The 12,360-nt window shown below is 41.1% G+C and overlaps 1 protein-coding gene across 2 annotated transcripts in view; it reads right to left on the bottom strand.

Moving 5' to 3' along the window:
• SH3GL2 (SH3 domain containing GRB2 like 2, endophilin A1) overlaps positions 1–12,360 on the bottom strand; it is a 199,919-nt gene that overhangs the window by 159,775 nt on the left and 27,784 nt on the right. Inside the window, exon 1 of one of the 2 annotated variants that reach the window (XM_060300966.1) lies at positions 9,108–9,136. The exons of the other annotated variant lie outside the window; for it this stretch is intronic. Coding sequence (XP_060156949.1) covers positions 9,108–9,130 — 23 coding nt within the window. The 5' untranslated portion in view covers positions 9,131–9,136. Of the gene's footprint in view, positions 1–9,107; positions 9,137–12,360 lie in introns of those variants that run through there. 2 annotated transcript variants of the gene reach the window in all.

Below are 12,360 nucleotides of genomic sequence, written 5' to 3'. Positions count from 1 at the left end.
CTTGGGAAATTTTAATTTTTAACTCTGGTATCCTGAAAAATTAAAAAATCATGCTAAATGTCCAGCCATCTGTCCCATCTTCTCAGAAAACACCAAGATACTATACATCCCAGAATCAGAAAAAAAACTTGAACACTCAGTGCTGATGAGGGTGAAGTGCTCGTGGGAGTCTCACAGCATATATGAAGCGTTTGTAAAAAGTTATGCACTCTAAGGGTTCCCTTCAAAAATATTCCCTAAAGAAATAATCAGAGATGTGAACAAACATTTAAAGACAAACATGCTCATGTCAATGTTCTATTGTGAAAAAGTGAAAACAGTCTAAATGCCCAGCAATAGAAGACTGTTTCAATAAATTACGGTTCAGTCAGCTACCCTTTAACCTCTCTAGCTGTTCAGACTATGGATGATTTCCTTCTTTGTTGCTGAGTTCAGAAAGGCTCAGCTCTGCCATTTATTAGGCATGGGATCTCGGGCAAGTTACTATGCCACAGTTTCTTCACTTGTAAACATCAACAACAGAATTCTGAAGACTGAATTAGTTAATTCGTGTAAACTGAGAACAGCCCCTGACACACAGTAAGCCCTGCACAGGTGGTTAATCATATTATTTCCTTTATGTACTTATCAAATTCTTTACAAGGATCCTATGTCATTTTTGAAGTAAAAAAAAAAAAAAAATCAGTAAATATCCACTAATAATTCCTAATTTCTTAAAAGAAACCAAATTAGGCAAAACTTCAGCTCAATATATAAATCTACAATCCTTTATCAGAAACCTTTGGGGCTCGAAGTGTTTTCAAATACAGAATTTTTCGTATTTTAGAAAGACGATACAGTGTGCACTGACCATTCGATATAAAACCCCAAGCCAGGTGTGGGCCAGCACCCTACTATCAAAACACTAACTAACATTCACACAGAATCAAATAAAAACCAAGACAACTCAGTACAGGTGAGATTTTACTGCTAAATAAATTATGCAGAAACTTTACATTTTCAGAGCTTTTTAAATGTAGAACTGTGAATGAAAGTCCTGAACCTGTATTATCAAATGCTAGCATCACAGCAGCAGCAACATTCCAAAAAGGCACATGGCTGATCTATGCTATTTCAGATGCTTAGAAAAAAATAAAATAAATTTACTAAGTCCCCAACCCCGGCAGGATCCCACTAGAGCAGGCTTATCAATGGAGTGCTACTGACCTTTTGGACTGAATCATTTGTTGTTGTGGTGTTTTGTCCTGTATAATTGTAGGCTGTTTAGCATAATTGTATATATAATTATTATATATAATTGTATATATATACAATTATATATAATTGTATATATATACAATTATATAATTGTATATATATACAATTATATATATATAATTGTGTATATAATTGTATATATAATTGTATATATAATTATATAATTGTATAATTGTAAATGTTTAGCAGCATCCCTGGTCACTACTAGATGGCAAAAGCACCTTTCTAGTCATGATAACCAAAAATGTCTCTAGACGTTGCCAAATGTCCCCTGGTTGCGGGGGCGTAAATCATCCCTCCTTGAGAACCAGGGCAGGACAGAAAAAAAAAACTACCCCTTTCCTCTCCATATTCCACAGCAGAAACTCCAAACTGCAACTTCTGCTGGAGTGCTGCTTATTTTACGAAGTCTCACCACTCTCCTTCACCCCCTACAATACCCTGAATCCCAGTCAAAATGAACTCCTTGCTTTTGTCTCCAAGTAGTACATGATTTCACAACTCAAGGCTTTAGTCCACACTGGGCTCCACCCAGAATACCGGATCCACCTGTCTTCATGCCCACCAACAGAAGATGGTCCTGACATACAGCTTTCCCAAGAAGGCACTTCTCACATTAAGCATTATGACCAGAGAGGTAAGCAAGCTACAGGTGTCAAGAAACATGACTCCAAAGGCAAGCAATTTCTCAGCTGAAAAATCTATTGTTTAGCTAGATTTCACTGTCTACGGAAGTGGTGAGGCAGGGAAGAATCACACAGGTCAACATTTCCCGAACTGGTTTTTCCCAGAAACCATCTTGACAGATGTTAATATGCATCTTGAGATTTGTGATGCTCAAATAAGTTTGAAAAATTATCTTGGCCTTTTTTTTTTTGGTTGTTGTTAGCACCATGTGATCACTTTAATTCTTTAATATGCTAATTTGCTTATGAAGCTCCAAGAGAAAATAGAGAACACTACATCCCCCAAGCCTATTTGGCCATTAAATACTTTCCTTATACTCCAAAAACGACTACTTCCCTGATGAGGGTTCCAAGGAGCACCAGTGTGGGAAACAATGACAGAGACCCAACTTCCAGAGACAATCCTAAAACCATCAGTCAGTCGTTGATTTCCACTTCCTTCCTCACAAACGTACCTATGTTTACAATTTCATGAATTGCAGCATTATTCAAAAGATCAAATTGAAAACATTCACCAAAAGCACAAAGGTTAAGTAAGTGATGGCACAATACTAGTACAACAGAACACTACCCTGTCTAATCTTTTGTACTATACTGACTGCATTATATACTCAGAAAAAAAAAAAATAAAGTTAAAAATAACTACTTAAACTAATTTTACCAGTCTCTTTCAAACAGAAATTAAAGAAGTTACTAAAACTGCAGGCTCTATTAGTAAAGAGGCAAAACAAGAAACAACCTATCATTGATATGATTCTAAAGGCTGATACCTTCTTGTTTTTAAAATAATAAAGGAGAAAATACTTTTTGATAAAACAGTAACAATATTTTATTCCCCCTCATGATTTCCTCAAGATTCATCATCTAGTTATTCACTCTGCTCTATCATTTGCAGCCTCCTCCAACTCCCAGGCCCTTCTCTCTCCCTCTTGCACACCCTTCACAAAAAGAAAAAAAAAACCACCACCTCCACACACAAAAAAATACAGCAGCTTCTTTTATTAGCTTAGTGCATATGGAATTCATTTTGGCAGATTTCTCCTTGTTGATTCCAATTTTTAAAAAGTATCACTACAACCAACTAACTACAGTTGAAGTTGTACCCATATATTATGTTTTCCCCACAATGGAACAAAATGCAGCCACTACCTTCCTGAAAAATGGATCACTGATTCACTGTATATCCTAGAAAGTCATCACACCATTAATTAGGGAGGCCTGGAGAAGGCAGAATGCCGACTGTCTCAGAACCTCCGTTCCCATAAACACCTTTCTGGATCCTACCAACAAGCACAAATTTTAACTTTCTTATTCAACGGTGTGAAACTATTTTTTAAACTACTAGAGCAAATTATTAACTGATTAAAATGATTGTGCTGCCATTTAACTGAGTTCTACAAGGCTAGTGTTAACATTTTTCTATAGGAAAGAAATATAGAATTCTTTAATAAGGATTTCTTCATAATGGGGTAGGGTTTTTTTAATTTAACTTTTGTTCTAAGTTTTTTACAATGAGCATGTATTAATAGAGGGAAATAAAAAATAAGGTGTTATGGGGAAATTTTGAAGATGGAAAGATTATACATTTTTCAAAAGTCCAAATTTATTAATAGAAAATACAGGTGGTCAATTACATGACTTTATTTGAGAACTGCTGAAAGGTCCCAGAAAACACTTCCTACAAAACAGACTTTGGGCGGGTCCGTAGCCTCAGCCCATTAGAGGGTACTCACCAGGAGGTCAACCTTTGATTCACCAAATTGTGTTAAGAAACACTCAACAGGGCTTCCCTGGTGGCACAGTGGTTGAGAGTCCGCCTGCTGATGTAGGGGACGTGGGTTCGTGCCACGATCCGGGAGGATCCCACATGCCGTGGAGAGGCTGGGCCCGTGAGCCATGGCGGCCGGGCTTGCGCGTCCGGAGCCTTGCTCTGCGGCGGGAGGGGCCACAGGGATGAGAGACCCGCGAACCGCAAAATAAATAAATAAATAAATAAATAAAAGAAACACTCAACAATGAGTTGCTACTAGTCACTTAGCACCTGTGAGCAAGAAGCACACAGCCAAAATGTCCAATATAGTTGGGAGGGGCCACAAGGAGAGAGGACCCTCAGAGGAGGGAGGATAGGGCATTCTCAGATGGAGCTAAGGGGGCGCTTACACTAATGAGGGGGTGTCACGGGCTGCTGGGCCCCTCTGTGGGTCCCTGGAGGCCAGGGAAGCTTTCCCCTGTCTTGGAAATGCTGCTTATAGTTATGTGGAAGCAGGGAAGTTTGAATCTTAACCTTTCTGGTCCTCAGTTTTTCCATTTATAAAGCAACAGTGGTAACAACAACAATAGTAATACAAAAGCTCACAAGGTTGCTACAATGTTGGTCGCCAGGCCCTTTCCCCAGAGTCTGACCTACTATAAAACAATAGCTATCCTGGGCCAATTCCAAGGCTACTAAAGATCCTGACACAAATCTTTAGTGGCGCAGCCCAGCTTGCTCCCTGAAATCCAGCCAAGGCAACTTCCTTGACATAAGGGTTCAATCCAATCCTTCCTATTTCGTCCAACAGAGGAATCTGGTTAACCCAGTCGCGTTCATTTCCAAGACAAAAAGAGGCAAGGATCTTTATCTTTTTTCCTCTTCTTGGAAACCAAGCGTTTTCAGCATTACACACACACAAATGCACATCCACAAGACAGCGACTTTGCTGGGATGCTGAGGAAGAACAGAACGCTTGTGATTTGCTGAGAACGATCAGCACTGAAAAAATAGTAGTTAGGTTAAAGAAAGAAACTTACTTCCCAAAGAGATCCGTTAAGAAAGCATGTCCCCAAAAGTTGAAAAGATAGATAAATGGCATTTTGCCCAGAGCCTTCTCAAACGGAGCCAAATAATTGACTCTACCCACCAAAGAAGGAGAGGGAGACAGAGTCCAAAAGAAGTACAAAACCCTTTAGAAAGTGGCCACACAAGATCTCCAGTACGGTCAGTCATTTGATTTACCAGGCAGCCAGCCAAATAAGGCGCTGGTAATTTAGTGGCATTAAGATGAGCTTAGTCAGGGAGGAGAGCCGAGGGAAAGGGAAACCTCACACTGCTAAAACCAGAGTAAGCATCTCCAAATGACTGTGTAACACCATCAGAGCAATGAAATGCTAAAATGACTTCTGTGCAGGTATAAAAATATCTTGCTACCATTCTTTTCCTTTTCATCACACATTACAATGCATTATGAAATGATCTTCAGAAAGCCCAAGGGCCGGGGCTTCCCTGGTGGCACAGTGGTTGAGAATCCGCCTGCCGATGCTGGGGACACGGCTTCGAGCCCTGGTCCGGGAAGATCCCACATGCCACGGAGCAACACAGCCCGTGAGCCATAACTACTGAGCCTGCGCTCTAGAGCCTGCGAGCCACAACTACTGAAGCCCGTGCGCCTAGAGCCCGTGCTCCACAACGAGAGGCCACCGCAATGAGAAGCCCGCGCACCACAATGAAGAGTAGCCCCCCACTCGCTGCAACTAGAGAAAAGCCCGCGCGCAGCAACGAAGACCCAACACAGCCAAAAATAAATAAATAAATAAAATAAACCTATAAAGAGAAAGAAAGCCCAAGGGCCAAGCAAACATCTTCCTCCATCAGTAAGGTATTCTGCATGACAGAGTTCTTAAAGGTCTTTAAACATCTAGAGGAAAATTTGTCCTTTATTTGACAAATAAAAATTTCAGAGCTTAGCACAGAGAGCAAAGGAAAGAATGCAGTCTTCCTTTGGGAAGCTTAAAATTACTAACATTCAGAACCACAGGGAACAGACTGCTTGGAGGAGGGACAATCGTGGTTTCTTGCCAAAAATATAGCTATTGTTGTTATTTATCTGAAAACAGTATTTTGTCATTTTAATTTTCACCAACATCAGCTGGATATTTTGTAAAGACAGGCAGAGTTTTCAGCAGAACATGGATGGCATACCACTGCTTTCTTAGAAAAAGTGGATGAAAATTAAGGAATCAAAACTTCACTTGGAAAGAAAATGGAAAATAATACTTTATTCTTTTCAATTGAAAGCATGTAACAATGCTCCATTTCACTGTCACACAGCTCTCAGATCCTAGAGTTTGTGGCATTAGAAAGCAACAACTGCACTAAGAAATTAAATTACACTTGTTGACTCCTACTGTACTGTGAAAAGACTGTCTCAACTTCATCAAGGCTAAGAAAAAAGGCAGCATCTCCTGACTCCTGTTCAAAATAACTCACGACAAGTACAATGACAGTAAAAGAAAGCAATGAAGTACTGAGACATGCTACAACATGGATGAAGCTTGAAAACACCATGCTAGGTGAGAAAATTCAGACACAAAGGACCACATGTTATAAGAGTTCTTTCATATATGAAATGTACAGAATAGGCAAATCCAAAAAGGCAGAAGTACATTAGTGATTGTCAGGGGCTTCTAGGAAGGCAGGTGGGCTTCGAGGGGAAATGGCCAGTGCACGTTAATGGGTACAGAGTTTCTTTTAGGGTGGTGAACAATTTTTAAATTGGTTGTGTTTATGATTGCGCAAGTCTGTAGATATACTAACCACTCAATTGTATCCTTTAAATAAGCAAATTACATGGTCCATGAATTATATCTCATTAAACTTGTTATTTTTTAAAAAGTTACATGAGATAAACACACATATGCAAAATGAAGTATCATCTCAATCACACACACTCACACTCTCCCCTCCTCACTTTATTCTCAACTGGAGGATCTCTTGTCCTCTGTATTCTAGAGCTGGTGCTTTGCAAACTTAAGGTACATGAGAATCACTGCAGACCTTGTGAAAGAGCAGATTATGATTCCTCAGGTCTGGGGTGGAGCCTGAGATTCTGCATTTCTAGCAAGCTCTCAGGTATGGCAATGTTAAGAGGGTCATGTGCTTCTCACACCACAGAGGTGGTATCACATATATGGACTCATCATATCCTAAAGCACTGAGCACTGACAAGAGTTACTGTCCCAGGGCTTCCCTGGTGGCGCAGTGGTTGAGAATCCGCCTGCCGATGCAGGGGACACGGGTTTGTGCCCCGGTCCGCGAAGATCCCACATGCCGCAGAGCAGCTGGGCCCGTGAGCCATGGCCGCTGAGGCTGCGCGTCCGGAGCCTGCGCTCCGCAACGGGAGAGGCCACAACAGTGAGAGGTCCGCGTACCACAAAAACAAAAACAAACAAACAAACAAAAAGTTACTGTCCCAAGTCCAGCCACAAGCCACACCAAGGAGTATCCCAGGAAGGGTGCTTCCTCCCTGACCTTCCCAGGCACAGTACTGTAGTACTGTAGTACAGACAGGACGAGAGGCAACTCCACCGCTGAACCCTTGGACTTCTTTACACATAGACGGGGCACGGGCTTGCCTTCTCTGCCAGCTCTACTGCTGCAAGACCTTCCCCCAGCACCCTCACCTCCGAGACAACTTTCTCATATGTACAACTGGACCCAATACCACTAGCTGAGGACTTCACAGGGCTGTTTCCAGGGTGAAATAAAAAAATGCTTGCAAAAAGAGCCTAAAGAACCATAAGGTATCATATTATTGTATGATGGGGAAAAGTGTTCAGATAGGCAAGTTCTCGTTCCAATTCCCCTGATGGACCCGAAAGACAAGAGAAGCTGGTTAGACTCTGGGGGGATGGGAAATTCCTGCTGCCCCCTCCTGGGAGCTCTGCAGACAGAGGCCAAGGCACTGCCCTCTCTGATCCCTCCGAAGGGGTTTAGCGAGGGCAGCGCTGATTCCCAGAGAAGAAAGGCTTCAACGACCAAAGTGAAACAAGACATGTTCTGAGAGGCACTAAAAGCCTTAGTCCATGTCTTTGGGATCCACCAGCTTCCTATGAGAATACCAGTGTGAGATCACAAACTTAATAATGGTTACCAGTCATGGAGTCTCAGGTATAACGTCCCATACTCAATTCATGCGCCTCTCGAACATACCACTGCAGTGCCATGAAAATTCAACGTCTCTGATTTTGCTGTAGCTAGATGGAACTGAAGCCAATAAAGTTCTAAATGAGCTTTCCTTTCTATGAAATTGCTGTGCCCTGAGGATAAGAGAAAACTTGTTTCACTGTAGAATATATTTTAGTTTTCAAGATAAATTTCAATCAAAAGCAAAAATGAAAAGATGAAAAAAAGAACCAAAAATGTACTATATGTCTATTGTGGATGCATATTTATCCCATAAAAATTAATCTTGCTTTCATAATCATGAAAATACTCAGTAAATATTTATGATGTATTTCTCTAAAAACGGCTTCAAAAACAAGTTTAGAAGACTTGTAAAAAGCGAGTCATCCACTTACTTATTACAAGACTGTCTTAAAATCAGATGGAATTACTATACCTGTGTATTTCTTTATAGCAAAATAATTGTTAAACTTTATGAAATAAAAGACTAATAAAGCATATCTTCCTATTTGCAAGTTATATTCATATATAATGTCTATACCATAAACAACAAAAACTAATTAAAGAAGTTATTCACATCTTTCATAAAATGAAATTTGTCATAATGATTCAGTACAGTCTTAGAGAAACGGGGGAAAACATTAATTGCCGATTCAAAACAAGATGCTTCACTGAAGAGAAATGAGAGTTTTATTTAACACTCTGGCATTATTAACAACTTTTCTTTATCCAGACAGTAATGTTTTAACTGTATTAACTTTAGTGTAAGGAGCCTACGACCTAAAGAAAGGGATCAGTAAATATAAATTATTCATTTAAAAAAGTGTTCCTATAACATAATAAAAGGCCTTATTTTAAGGGGTCATTGCCCTATTTTTATTACAGTTCTCCAGTGGATCAGCTAATAAGCTTACAGAATACAGAAGACAATCTAAGTGCTTTTTTTCTTTTTTTTTTTTTGCTGTACGCGGGCCTCCCACTGTTGTGGCCTCTCCCGTTGCGGAGCACAGGCTCCGGACACGCAGGCTCAGCGGCCATAGCTCATGGGCCCAGCCGCTCCGCGGCATGTGGGATCTTCCCGGACCGGGGCACGAACCCGTGTCCCCTGCACCGGCAGGCGGACTCTCAACCACTGCGCCACCAGGGAAGCCCCCTTAAGTATATGTTTTAACAGTTGCGAGGGTCTCCCTAAATTCTCAGTTCCCACTGCAGGGTGCACTCACCCCATTAAAGTCATTGTAGCCATTCCAAAGGTATCCAAACACTGAAACCAATCCCACCATCAAACTTCCGATTTTACGTGTCTCTCACCCTAAATCAAAAACCTGAGAATAGAAACAGGCCTTTCACTCCCATCTTTGTCTCCTAATGCCCAAGCCAGCCTGTCAGCCAGAACAGACTGCAAACAGAATCAGAGCCCTCAAAAGACTGGTGGTTGCCAAGAGGGAGGGGGTGGGGGGGATGGAGCCAGAGGCTGGGGTGAGCAGCTGTACGCGTTTATAAACAGAATGGATAAACAACAAGGTCCTACTGTATAGCACAGACAACTATATTCAGTATCCTGTGATAAAACATAATGAAAACAAATATTTTTAAAAATGTATATGTATGTATGTATGTATAACTGAATCACTTTGCTGTACAGCACAAATTAACACAACACTGTCAATCAACTATACTTCAACAAAAAATAAAATAATATTTTAAAACATCAGAGCCCTTGGCTTACACACAGCACTGATCAGAAAAGCTCATTTGATATCACTTCCATAAATCAAGTGATCAATGAAAAGGATGAAAAGAAAGGAAACTACCATTTGCCATATGTCAGAGCCCTATGTGTATTTTGGTATTTCATCCTTCCAGTACCCTGAGGAAGCGGAATCTTGAGAAGGCAGAACTGGTCCACGGTTGCCAAGTTCCAGTAAGGTGGGGCCTCAAACCAAATCCAGGCCCAGAGAGTTAACACTGCATAACACACTGACCAAATTAGGAAAAATCGGATTGAATGGTACCAAGGGCTCCACCTAACTTAGCAAAGAAGTACTTGAGCCTTACACTTGCAACAGAAAGTACTCTTGTTAGTGGCCTGGAGATCTCGGGGCAGCATAATGATGCTTTGAGAAGCCCAAGTGTGGTGCATCTTGTTGTAACTTCCAAGAGCCTCCCACCCCCCAATGAGAGCCCAGGCCCTTCTCAGGGGCAGCCTCACAGAGCTCAGCCGTAGCTCTGTAATGTGATCTGTATAAATTTCTTTTAGAGAATGAAGTGTTTTTCCCACATTCTCAAAAATTCTCCCCGACCGCCTTTCAAGTACATGTCCAGCGTTGCACACTAGAGACTCACAAACTTGTCATGTCCCACAGATGTTTTTCAGACCTTTCATTAGCTGCCCTTCTGAAGAGCAGTCATACAGAGCTCACCTTCCCACGGCTACAGCTGCACCTCGAGGCTGCCCCGTGGAGAGGCTCTCCAGCTCGCCACAGCCCCACCTGGCAGGCTTCACTCTACCCACGGGGCTCCTGCAGGCATTCGAGTTGTAACCCCCGCTACCCGTCAGAGTTTCATAGGTACAAAGGCCATGACCCAAAAAGTGCTCAATGGATCTGCCTGAACACAAGGTTGGGCATCTTTGCTTCTTCTCTTCAGTCTCAATCCTCCTTTGCAAAATCCCAGAAAAATTTCACCTAAACTACTTATTTGGTTCTTGGGCTGTACATCCCCGACTACCTGGGTGGAAACTCTAATTCTCTCTCATATAAACTGTGATCCTGAGCAAGCTATTATCTCTCTGCATGTCACTGCTCTACCTATAAAAGGGAGTGCCACTAGGCTATTTGAATTATTTTTCATTAAGGGCCGGATAATGTTGATTACTAGCACTGTCACCTGCTGGACTAAAGCCCACTGAGGGCAAGACCACGTCTTCATCAGCTCTGCATCCCCCCATGACACCAACAGTGTGATGCAGAAGCAGAAGACGCTTGCATCAGTTCGCCATTATTGATAAGGATAGTGAAAGAACAGATCACCTTTATGTGTCAGTGGGTCACCTAGATCTCCATCCACCAAAACAGAGCTAATTTACTAAAAAGTTGTTATTTTTGAAATTATTATGAATTATGGGACTTTAAGTGCCTTATATTCACTAGAAGTAAAAAGGATTGGTTAAACTGTATTTCCACATTTATGTTACTGAATTTTAACCTCAAATCCAGATGACAACTCCTGTGCTTTGAGCCTTGAGTCATTTTATTTTCTGTCTCAAAATGTCTTATGTAAGGAGAGACAGTGAAGAATCATGAAAACTTGAGCAAATCTCAAACTGCAGGAAACAATGCTTTCCTAGGGAATGTCAAAGCAGCTGAAATATCACTGTGCTTCATCCATCAACAAATTGTCATGTCACTTGATAAATGATGAGTCAAAAGAAAAATAACTGTTGCTTCCAACCTGGGTGGGTGAGAACTGGGTGAGAGAGAACCTAATGTGTTTACCAATACCATTATTTTACCAATATTATTATTACCAATAATAATTAACTCATTTAATCCATGAGTCTGAATAATCAGTTTGTGATGGTATCATGTTTCACACAATTATTTTCATGTAATTTCAATACAGGCAATTCTGCTATGGGCTGAAACAAACAACAGACTACTCTTGGAGGCTGCTAGAAGTATTATCCATTCAAATTTTGAAGAAGCAGGTCATATTATGCACATCCCAGAATATGATGTAAATATATACGGACTATGAATAGTAAGCCTGTAAAAAATACTTTGGAAAAGGCCTTATATGATTTATTTTACTTAATCCTTCAGCTAAACGTGTCACCGTTTCAAAGAGCCATAGTAAAGTAGTCCTTTCCCTGGCACACAAACTCTCTTCCTCTATATCTACAAGAAGAGAAGGAAGAAAGGGCAACAGCTAATGAACGTGCTCCTCTGAAGCTCAGTGTGCTTGTGGGGTGCTCCCATCTTTCACATGAACTCATGGGAAATCACAGCAAGGCCCCGTTTTCAACTGCTGACACTCTAATTTGCCATTTCACAGCCAGAGAAGAAGCTGCCTAGACAAGAAGTGAAGCTGGTCAAAATATATCTTGAATTCCATACTTTTACTTATCCGTTGTGGTAGCTTTCAGCATTGATGGACAGAGAACAGGGAACACTAAATTCCTTCTTTACGCACCTAAAGGAGAGAAAGTAAAACCTCAAACAGAAAATGTTAGGCAGCTCAGACTTCAGGAAAATATCAAGCTTTCCCTTCACTAGAGAGCATCAATTAAATCTGACATAAACTTCTTAAACTAATTTTAGCTTTTTGTTTCCTATATCAAACTTCTAGGATGGGACTTCCCTGGTGGTGCAGTGGTTAAGAATCTGCCTGCCAATGCAGGGGACGTGGGTTCGAGCCCTGGTCCGGGAAAATCCCACATGCCGCGGAGCAACTAAGCCCATGCGCCACAACTGC

This window comes from Globicephala melas, chromosome 6, assembly GCF_963455315.2.
Source record: "Globicephala melas chromosome 6, mGloMel1.2, whole genome shotgun sequence".
In the NCBI taxonomy this organism is placed as follows: domain Eukaryota; kingdom Metazoa; phylum Chordata; class Mammalia; order Artiodactyla; family Delphinidae; genus Globicephala; species Globicephala melas.
This window is presented reverse-complemented; position numbering and strand designations above follow the sequence as displayed.